The sequence below is a fragment of the Phragmites australis genome, chromosome 15, assembly GCF_958298935.1.
Source record: "Phragmites australis chromosome 15, lpPhrAust1.1, whole genome shotgun sequence".
Lineage (NCBI taxonomy): Eukaryota > Viridiplantae > Streptophyta > Magnoliopsida > Poales > Poaceae > Phragmites > Phragmites australis.
This window is the reverse complement of record NC_084935.1, coordinates 5,977,426-5,988,648: the sequence shown is the minus strand read 5'-3', so window position 1 is coordinate 5,988,648 and position 11,223 is coordinate 5,977,426. Positions and strand designations below refer to the sequence as shown.

The 11,223-nt window shown below is 43.0% G+C and overlaps 1 protein-coding gene across 2 annotated transcripts; it reads right to left on the bottom strand.

Moving 5' to 3' along the window:
- Positions 1-1,183: 1,183 nt before the first annotated feature.
- LOC133891986 (CMP-sialic acid transporter 2) lies at positions 1,184-7,815 on the bottom strand. Of its 2 annotated transcripts, XM_062332718.1 has the most exons (15): positions 7,518-7,812; positions 5,411-5,471; positions 5,252-5,315; positions 5,064-5,175; positions 4,878-4,957; positions 4,709-4,784; positions 4,504-4,604; positions 3,695-3,766; positions 3,553-3,601; positions 3,411-3,452; positions 3,163-3,284; positions 3,012-3,071; positions 2,866-2,914; positions 1,752-1,846; positions 1,184-1,662 (listed from the first exon to the last, which is right to left on the bottom strand). In XM_062332718.1, exons 1-15 carry the CDS (start codon positions 7,542-7,544, stop codon positions 1,605-1,607), a joined length of 1,068 nt encoding a protein of 355 aa, XP_062188702.1. In that variant the 5' UTR covers positions 7,545-7,812; the 3' UTR covers positions 1,184-1,604. The 2 variants fall into 2 exon arrangements, with proteins under 2 accessions (XP_062188702.1, XP_062188703.1); XM_062332719.1 differs by lacking the exons at positions 1,184-1,662; positions 1,752-1,846 and adding an exon at positions 2,492-2,723 and having other exon boundaries at positions 7,518-7,815.
- Between the last annotated feature and the right edge of the window lie 3,408 nt (positions 7,816-11,223).

The window sequence follows — 11,223 nt, the reverse complement described above, 5'->3', positions numbered from 1 at the left end:
CGATGAGTCACTTCATTGTGTCACTTTATGTCCACTAGCTAACCTGGTTGTATGCCTCGTATTCATAATCTCATGTTTGCCTGTAACTTAGTAGTACTGCTTGTTTGTGAAGTTTGGTTGAGAGATTTCTGTGCTCGTGTTGTAAATCACCAAAATTCTTGATCCTGCAGGGATGTGTATAATCATAAACTGTTTAGCTTCTTAACTTACAGCCTCTAATTCAAATCCATGGTACTGAACCTTGCATATTCTCATTTGCCTCAATGTTCAGTACATCATGAGTCCATGACCATTTTCTTTTGACATGCAGGAAAATGGCTCAAGAGAAGTGACCGAGCAAAGTCAATTTTCTTTCTTTTATTTGACATCACCATATCACAACTTAGCTTACAGATTGTATATGACGAACTGGGTCACCGTGCCTCAGGCTTTTTCGCCAGGCCGGCTCAGGCCCGACCTATTTTTTTGTACCGGGCCGGATCACCCATTGGGCCCATATCAAGGCTCGGCTCAGCCCATAAATCGTGCCGGTCAACCCAGCCTATCAGTACTTATGCCGGATCGGACTTAAACTGAACCGAACCGTGTCGTGTTTAGGCTGGTCCAAAAAGCATAGACCAAAGTCCCAGCTCTAGTGCTTGCTGGTGCGCGATCACGGTGCAGAAGCCACCGGAGGTCGCGCCTCCAGCAACGCCAGCATTACGTGCTGCTCCTGCCACTCCTAACTAGCATTACGTGCCGGTGCCTGTGCTCCTAGCCGCGCACGCTGCAGCTGTCACGGCGACCGCGTGCCGAAGCCATTATAGAAGGAACTCTACTGAGAATATTGCCAACGGAGGTAAAGTGTGTAAGCTTCAAATAAAACTGATTTTTTTTTTGTATGGTATTCGCTCAGTGGAAGAATACAAGATGCACTTTATTTTAAAAATATAAAATTTATATATTTTTATCAACAATTAGTTAAATTATAAATATATCTAGTGTATAAAAATTATACAACTATATTTATATTTCAAAATGCTTTCACACTATATTAATTTTGTAGCTGTAAATAGTATATTTTGTGAGAAAATAATATTCAAAGTTTAATTTTGAAGACCGGGTATAAATGCAAACCCCCCCAAAACTCACTTGAATTTTGACTTCCCCCAAAAGTTATTTTGTTGCAAAAAAAACTCCCCAACAGTGTTAACACGTACTTTTCCACAAAGTTAATCTGAGTACGGTTAAAAAGGTTAAAAAGAATAATCGGTATCAGACTAACGGGTAAACAAGGGGCTGCCTCATCTTCGTTACAGCATTATAGGTTAGCAAAAGGAAGGCAAGAGTGCCACAACTGAGGCGGTTGAACAGTAGTGAATCTGCATGTACCAACGACTAGCATCCAGTCCTCAACTCAGTACTTTAAGGCCAGTGCATTTTGTTGACTACGTAATCAATTCAACTCCTGCAAAACTTGATTCCAGAACATCATGATGATCAAGAACGAATTCCATCTCCGCCATTAAGCAACAATTCTGCATTGCTACTCAAGAACCATTCTACAATGATTAGTCAACTCCAGATGAAGAAACATGTTGTTTCTGCTGCTGCTGGAAGAAACTCTATTTCTGCTGCTGTGGCTTCCCAACAGAGTGCAGATAGACAGAGACAGAAACAACCCTGAAAATTGGGCACGAGTTTGTTAGACTACCATGAGTTACAAGGATCTGGTCAAGAGAAGCTGTTATTACATACTCATCAGCACTTACGTAGACCCGAGGAAGAATGCAAGGGACAGATGGAAGTTAAATAAGAAGACGGATACTGTTGCTGTCAGAAGCATTGCAACTGAAGTTGAATAGACCTGTGTGTATGCAAGTGCACATTGTTAGGCACACTAATACTTTAGTGTGTAGTGATAGTATGATATTAAAATGATGTTAGTCTGCCCAATAATTGTATAGATAATCCATTAAATCCAAGGTAACACATTTTGCGAATTTTAAAGGTGCCTCGCATATCAGAATGTTTAAAATCTATACACTGGACTGATAAAGTTTAGGTAGGAGGATGGATGGATGTGGTCCAATGGCTAAATCTCTGCCAGCTTCTTGTAGACTGGCAGTCTCCGAGAGGAACCTTCACCCCCTCTTGCTTATACAATGGATGCACAGAAAACTGAACTATTTTGTGTAGAGGCCTGGATTGTGTTTATTAACATAGTTTGTCCGACAACAGAATGTAGAAACTGTAAGCATACAAAAATGCAGTGCCTTGTTCCCCATCAAGCAGGCTCTAACATGAGCTCTGCTATTACTGGAAACAGAAATGTAAGAAGATTCTCTTATGTGTTACCTAAATGTACGTCATGCATGTAAGCCAAAACAGCCATGATGTTCAGAAATAACTGTAAATTGCATTTTACAACCCATAATGTTTAATTCCTTTACTCCATAAACACTGCCCCCCCCCCCCAGGACCCTCCACACACACACCAACTGTTATCCGCTTGCAGCCCACAAAAATTTGATCATAGAAGATGTAAATTTTTCCTCTTGGTGTAATTCATCGAGACGACACTCTAAACTTCAAGTTCAACTAGTAAGCACTCTGGAATAGTTATAATACCATGCAAAGAGCAAAGTATCTGCACTTTTCTCTAAAAGGAAAATAGCAGAAGAAGACAGATATTTGATGACATCTAAGGTAGCTGGGCGGCTCAGACTGTCAGTAGAGAGAGCCTGTGGCAACAGAACGGCCAAATTTATTGTCATTTGCAGAAAAGATGGTTATAGCGCATTCATTTAACCCTGTAATCAGCTGTTGAAGTTCAAAACTACACTGTATGCAGCACATGCAACTGAAAATAATAATTGCATGTACCTTGACAATATTATCAGCATACTTCATCACCATTGATACAGCAATTCCACTGAAAAGCGAACATAAATACTCTAAGGAAGAAGCACGAAGGCAAGCCCAAAAGTTCAATGTTGAAAAACAATTAAATAAGATACAGCTGTCTGTACCTGAGTGCATGGTTAAGAATCATCAAAACTGTAATAAATGAGTAGCCATGAAAAAAGCCTCTGCAACAGGTGGCACATTAAAATTGAATGGTCAATATCATGAACTGTAACAGACATATGACCTGAAAATGAAGAACTCATCACTACTAACTTATTAATGACAGCATCAAAGTCCTGAACGCAAATTGCAATGAAATTGAAGAGCATCCCGAAAATGTACAGCCAAAAATTCTGCACATTGATATTTCTTGAAGGACGTTTCTTGATGATAGCCTGCATTGCCAAAAGATGAAGAAATATATTACACTCTTGAGGAAATCCATTGACAGTTCATATCAAATGTATCGTCCCAAAATTAGATACATATGCAAACAGGAGCAATAGCATGTGATCACATACTTCTGTATATACCCCAGCAAAACCACTTAGAAGAGCCATTACCTGCCAAAAAGAATAAAGAGCATTCAGCTAGTTGGGTTAAACACTTCCAGTAGTACATCTAAGTGACAAGATTGATTCTTTTCTCCACTTTATGACTCACAATTGCCATCATCCAACCTTGAATAGGGGTCTGAAGAACATGATCTGACCTGGAAAAGGACATTATATTTATATTAGTTCACCATGATGTTTGGGCAAATGAGAAAAAAATGAAAAAGAAAATTCAAGCATGTTTTACTTACGAGGGATTAAGCTGAGCAGTAGTGCAACCAGCACATAAAAGAATAAATGCAGCCCACTGAATTTCACTTAACCTGCATTAGTTTCATCATGCCAGATTAAGAATGGAAAACAGGTGTTGGCGAAGAAAAGGCTTAAAATCCAGAAAACAGATGAAATGGAAAGATAAGTTTTGTTATGATGGCCAGCTAGGAAGGTAGCAAGGTACTAGAACATCTAGCATCTCGAAGTTGTACATTGTAAAAGGTGACAATGCTACTACACGAGCTAAATGCAAAACAGCCAGGTTTTATCATTTCACAAGGTCTCTATAGGGCACTTGGTTCGAGAGACCACCTCATCCTACTCTGGTGCAATGAACCCAATCCTCATTTTTGTATTAATATTTTGCTTATGCGGGATGAGGTGGTGTTGGACCAATACATTCTATTCTTCAAATCAACAAGTGGGTAAGGTTCAGACTTTAAAGTTAGGTTTAGATGGTCCATTCACCAGCCGGTTCCTCAAATTAAACACTTCATTAAATGACATGTTTGTGCCTAAGAATGAATATTCTGTTGTGCAATTGAACTTTAGCACAACTCTTTTTGTCACAGAATTATAATGCATTTTTGCCAGCTTTAGCATCCGATATCATATTTAAAGGCTTCAAATGGGGAAAAATTAATTAGTAATATCAGCAAGCATTAAAGAACATTTACATCCTCTATTCCCAGTTGCCGAAACTATAGTAACACACTATACTAATGACAACAATTCCAGCTGGTTAACAGATAAAGTAAATACCATTAGCAAGAAAAAATAGACTTACTTTTTCTTGAGAATGATACGGTACAGGACACCGGTGCTAATGATATTCAGGTTCTTCAGGATCTGATAAGCTGGTGCATCCACATATGCAAAAATATAATACTGACAGCCACAGATAGAGGGAAGAGCATGGTCAACTTTTGCTATTTTTTTCCTTGTAAAAATAAACACTATCTTATCACAGAAGACTGGGCAAATGGACATACCTGTAGTAAGTTCTTAACCATGTAAAGCATGGCAGGAATGGGGTAAACACTAACTTCATCGAAAGATGTAGTTAACCTGAAAATAATAAAGCCAAATGTCTAGAGAGTAGGAAGAAGACAACAGACACTTAGTATGTAATCATATAGAAGATTATGATAAAGCCATCACCTATTGTCTTCTGTAATGCCTTGAACATTCCATGTCCTGTACAAGGCTACAAGTGATAGCAGACATTTTAAAGCTTCCACCTAGACATATAGAAAGAAATGCATAACCACATCGTGCTATCAAGAAAACAGATGGAGAACTCCTGACAACAATGTCACCAAGAGAGAATTTATGCATTTTTCTCACCGAAAAATTTGCTGTTGTGACACTATATTCATACTTTCCAGCTCTTTTCGACCACACAATCAATATTGCCTGGGAACTTGTTAGTAATGTCAATGCAAGTGTAACAATGGACCTGCAGAACAAATTGCCAGTAAAGCGATTGATTTTCAGAAAGTAACAGATATAGTACAAAGATTGCAAGAACTCACTTTAGCTTCCAACTATATTTGCCCTTCAGTCCTCCTGCAATGCTAAGACTAGAAGTTGCTGCAGCTGTAAATGGTACAGACATTAAAGATGTGAACCTCCTGAATATAGAACATTAAAAAAGAACAATGTCATGATGAACCAAGACTCCAAGAGCTTACTGTTAGAAAAAGAGCTCCTACCAAGGCTTTCTATGTCCTTCTGAGATACCTCATCACTCTCCTTTTAGATGGTACAGACAAAAGGTACCTTGTTAGTGCACGCTCTATTGAAGAAGTACAAGCTTATTGTAGCATGCAGAATATTATTAACAGGGTTTGACTTTATGTGGCAATAATAACAAACATGACCAGGAAAAAAAAGGAGGGGACAAAATTTTAGCTGAACTGAAGGTTTAAACCATGCGAGACTAGTTCAGTCTGACCAATAACACATAATAACTGGCAAAACTAGTTTCGCAAATAATGTTTACCAAAAAAAATGTGGACAGCAGATGGCTCCAGTATAACAAAAGAACAAACCAACAAGTGCATCAATGGCTAGAAGTCATAAAAAATGGTGCACTCACATACTCACTCTTTAAATTACCAAATGTGAATTTAGCAGTTAAAACTTGTAAATTACAAGAATTAATGTTGACATGTTGCTTAATGTTAGGATAAACACCACCGGGAGGATAGCCGGGTGGCATCGGTTGCTAGGGGAGGGATTAGACCATAGATTGGGGAGACAGAATATTGAGGGAGACTTAGAAGAAGGGGACTGGGAACTAGATTGATTTCTTTGCTTGATTACAATGGATATTGTGTCCTCCTTTATATAGGAGCCGACCCTAACAATTTAAACTAACCAATCTTATCTCTAAGACTAACTAATATATCTTACCTCTAACAAATCTAATCTGATACCTAACAACTAATCTTATCTCTAACGTGGTACTATAGTACCTTGATTACTGTTTGCGTGCTCGAGGATGAGCTGTCTTGCCAGGAGGGGTGAAGCTGCTATGTGCTCAAAATATAGTCCACACATGCAAACAGTAATCATGGTACTGTGCCAATGCGTGGTACTATACCATCAACCGTACTGTAGCACCAGGTTAGGGATAAGATTAGTTGTTAGGGATCAGATTAGATTTGTTAGAGATAAGATCTATTAGTTAGTCTTAGAGATAAGATTGGTTAGTTTAGATTATTAGAGTCGGCTCCTATATAAAGGAGGGCACAACCGCACAACATCCATTGTAATCAAGCAAGAGAAATCAATCTAGTTCTCAGTCTTCTTCTTCTAAGTCTCCCTCAATATTTTGTCTTCCCAATTTATAATCTAATCCCTCTCCTAAAGGCCGACGCCATCCGATTATATTCTGTCTTCCCAATCTATAGTCTAATCCCTCTCCTAACAGCCGACGTCATCCGACTAGGATGCTTATCCTAACACTTAATGACTCACAACCAGTTATCAGGCAAATTGGTTATGAGCAAAATACATTGGTTTAACAATCCCTCGCTTCTTAATGACAACGTATCAGCTACAAAATCAACAGTCACGGGGATGGACACAGGTCACTGTACCTAAGTGAGAAACATGAGGCTGAACCTTCGAATCGTTCAAAAGAACCAAAACATGTTCGTAGTCTCAAAGATGCATTGAACAGTGTTACTTTGAGTGTATAGCTACGTGCATCTGCATTTCCAAGCAATATACACAGAGCGGCACAGTAAGGAATTTTTCTACCATGCATATGCCATTCATGATCAGGAAACCCACTGCACACAGCAAAACAGTTACACAGACCAATCTCCGAAAAAAAATCCAAAACTAGCTCCCAAGGAGCTGATGCTAGCAATTGATTCAAGAATTTTTCAACTAAGTTGAACCTGTGACTCTGTGAGGCTGTGTGATAATATAGAGCTCTGTAAGCACCTAAAATTTGGAACATTCAACCAACAATCCACACTATATAAGACCGTACAGAAGATAAATCATTTTACTTGCGTAGCACATTTTGCTATCGAATCCCCCAAACATTCAATCGCACGCAGACATTGGCAAAACAAAACTAGAATAGCGTGTAAGATAAATTCCACATTCCTGCGGTACTGAGGACCGAAAGCGACCGGAAATTCCGGAACCCTACGCAACGGAGAGAGGCCAAACAATTGGAGGACCGCCGCCGCGGCAGCGGTGAGCGATCTAATCTAATCTGAAGATTCGGACGGCGGCATTGGTGTATATAAACATTTCTGTTTGCGGGCTTCTGTTTACCTGATCCTTCACTCTCCTGTACTCCATCTCTTCCTCTCGACTTCCGAGAGGCGAGCCCCGACTCCTTGCCTCGCCGCCCTCGCTGCTGTTGTTGCTGCGTGCGGCTGCTTTCGCAAGGAGAAGGGAAGGAATGGGTGCGGCCCTGCGGGGCTCGGCGAGCGCCGGTGACGGAGACCGACCGGTGGGTCCTCCTGTGTGATCAGGAATCAGGAGTGAGCTTTGGGGAGTCGGGGAGGGAGGGACCGTATGAGGTCGCGACTCGCGAGGAGGGACGGGAAGCAAAATCGTCAGTACCTGGAGCACCTTATCTTAATATTCTTTATAATTATAAATACATTTTATATTTGATAAAACATAATATTTAATAATATTATTTTTATTAAAATCTCTATCTCCACTCCTCTACTACTTAAAAGTATATATTAATTTTCGCACAGGACGTTAAGCCACCTCTCCATCTCTTTTCCTCCAACAGATGAGCCCCACTCCCACCTCCCCATTCGCTCCCTCCCTCTGTCGGTGTATCAGGAACCGGGGTCCCTGAGTCCCGAGGCCAGGCCAGCTGTCCGCCACATGGCACCACCCCGCGAGGTTCCCCCCGCGAGGTGAGGAAAGTCTAAGTTCCGGGAGAAGGTGCCTGGGGCTACAGTCCTTGGTCCCCGAGCACCCCAGTCCCCCGATGACCCGCAAAGTCTAAGTACCGGGAAGAAAGTGCTCGGGGAAGCGCCCGGTCGCCCCCGAGCACCCTAGTCCCCCGACGATCAGAAGAGCTAAGTACCGGGAAGAAAGTGCTCGGGAAAGCGCCGGGTTGCCCCCGAGCACCCTAGTCCCCTGACTATCAGAAGAGCTAAGTCCCGGGAGAGAGTGCTCGGGGGCTGCGCGCGGCAGTCCCCGGGCGCACGGTTCCCTGAAGGTTAGTATAAACGTGCTCGAGAGAGAGTGCTCAGGGTCGCGCGTGGCAGTCCCCGGGCTCTCGGTTCCCCGAAGGTTCATACAAGAGTGCTCGGGAGAAAGTGCTCGGGGAGGTAAACGGTACCCCCGAGCACCTGGTGCCCCGAGAACAAGGATAAGCATTCTCGGGAGAGAGTGCTCGGGGAGGTGAACAGTACCCCCGAGCACTCGGTGCCCCCGACGACCCAGGAAGGCCCCCGAGGGGCCCACCAATGAGGTGTCAAGTGGTCAGAGGTCCAAGGCCGCATTTAATGGGCGTGCGTGGCCTGACATCCCCAACTGCTCCCGCCGCGGTGTCAGTTCCTGCCATGCTTTGGCAGAGAGGCGTGGGGCTATTAATTGCACGGGTCCCGTCCTGTATCCTCCGGTGTGTCTCGGGATAACATCGCCAGGATCAAGGCATTTCGCCTGCCGCCCTGCCGTGGCAGAAGAACAAGACAGGGCGGGCACGCCGGGTGCCTCTGTGGCTGCCCGGTGGGCCCTCTCAACGGTGCTCGTTGCCAGGGCGTCCACAGTGACGAGTGACCGGACGCGCGTCGCGTTTTTCCACCGCCCCAGTCATTTCGCCCAGAGGAAATGATGACGCATTTTTCAGTCATGGCGTCTTGGAACTTGTACCCCTTCCTTCCCGTTCGGGGTATGTCGTAGCCGACGAGTGCATAAAAGAGTCGGCACACCAGAGGACAAAAAGAACAGACGAAGAAGACGAACCCCACAACGAACCAAGCCAACGGAAGAAGACATTGTGAGCTAGCCTGAGCAGAGCTCCCGCCGAGAAACAAGGAGCCTCAAGCTCTTAGTTAGACACAATATTCTTGTAACCAGATACATCCTCGGGGGACCTCCCTCAGGACAATTATTTCATCCATACAGGAGTAGAGTATTACGCCCCCGTGCGGCCTGAACCTGTCTAAACTCCGGTGCATTTATTCCTCTTTGCACTAGGTCGATCATCCCCCACCACCGGCCGTTGCATTTACATCCACTTCCATTTATTTCTCCGACGAACTTATTCAGGATCATCCCCCTGGCCGAATCTTTAAAAAGGGGTCTCTCGGGATCCCTGCGATAGGAGTTAATCCTCCGACACCCCTCATCCTTCCTCGTCACACCACATCGTCCACGATACCTGCACTCTAAATCCTAGCCTCATCATCAGTGTCGCAGAGTAGAACGATGAAGCGGAGGATATCATCACCAGATCTAGGGTTCCACACCCTTCGAAGGGGGAGGAGGGGGAGGCTACGCTATGAGAGCCACCAGAGAGCATGCCGCCATCACTTCTGTCGGCACTGGGGAGCCATCGCAGCCCCACACGGCGCCCCAAACAAGCGGTTGCACCCGTCGCTACCATGCATTAGGCCCACACGTGGATGCGGCGGGGCCGAGGTCGTGGGGCGGTGTCCGAGTCGACACGGAGGCGGATGCATCTGAGGTGACGACAAACCAGTCCTGCCCCCTGCTGCCTATGCCAAGCCCCTCGACGACGTCGGTGGTGAGAGTGGGCTGCGGGACTGCAGGGAGGCTGTACTTTTAGTATCACTGGTCTGAGCACGCTGTGGAGGAGACCATCGAGGCATTTACTGGCATGAGGGGTTAGAAGCACGTCACGGTCGCTACCCACGAACGAAGGCTATGACTCCAAGGACCTGCAGGCCAATCACATAGGTAAATGAACTTGCAAGGATATTTGATATTCGAATGCACCACTGATTCCATTGTACGATTATCATAGGCATGATTTGAAGGTCGATTTCTTGCTTCTAGATGCTACTATGTTCCTTTATAGCAAGCCTCCTCACTCCGTAGTGATCATAACTAGACATTAATGCCTGAATGTGAGCCGGTGCAGTAGCGCAGTACATGGTGCTCTTAATACGGACGTCAAACAACAGAACAGGTGTAGCAAATGATCACTTCATGTCTGCCTCTAAATATTTGTTTGGCTTGATAGTTAGACTTTGTCGCAAAGTATGTACTACTTTTCCCAATATTTAAGAAATGTTGCTATTCCTACTATTCACAGTTAAGACATTTATCATTTAGGTTGATTCGAGTAATAAATTCTTGATTCTTCCATTTTTCTATGAGGAGCAGATATGTACTAATTTGATAATTTTCTTTTTCAGAACCAATCAGCTAATTGAAGGCTTGAAGCTAAAGTGTAACAGTGCAGATCTCTAGATCGTATCTCATACAAACTTATGTATGTCCTGTTTATATCATCTTCTATGATGTGTTAACATGTTCATTTTCATGATGCATTCCTGATTTAGGTAAAGTCGTAAGCTTTCAAATAATTTGTTTGCCTTCATGTTTACCTATTTCGTGCCATGCAGGGCTATTTTAACTAACTGTTATATTTTGGATCCTTTCTTTGAGGATAGTTGTTTAAATATCTCTTGTCAACAAGCATATATGAGAAAGTAGCAGGTATATAGCTACTACCATATCAGTTTATGATTTCGATTCTGTACTCTGAGAATAGTATAATAATGATCTTTGGTTTAGCTTACAACCTTAAACTTTTGACTTTGTAGTATTGCTACAAACAAGTGAAATGACTTAATCTCATGATATTCCCATGACTTAGTTCTAATTATTATTAGATATGTTTGGTGCGTGCACACAAACTTTCTAATTGGTTATAACTAGCACTATCGTTTTCTTTTCCCACTGGTATAACAATATCTCCTTTGTAAGCGCAAATGATTACTTCGTGTGTGCGCAAATCTCATAATGTTCTCACTGCTTG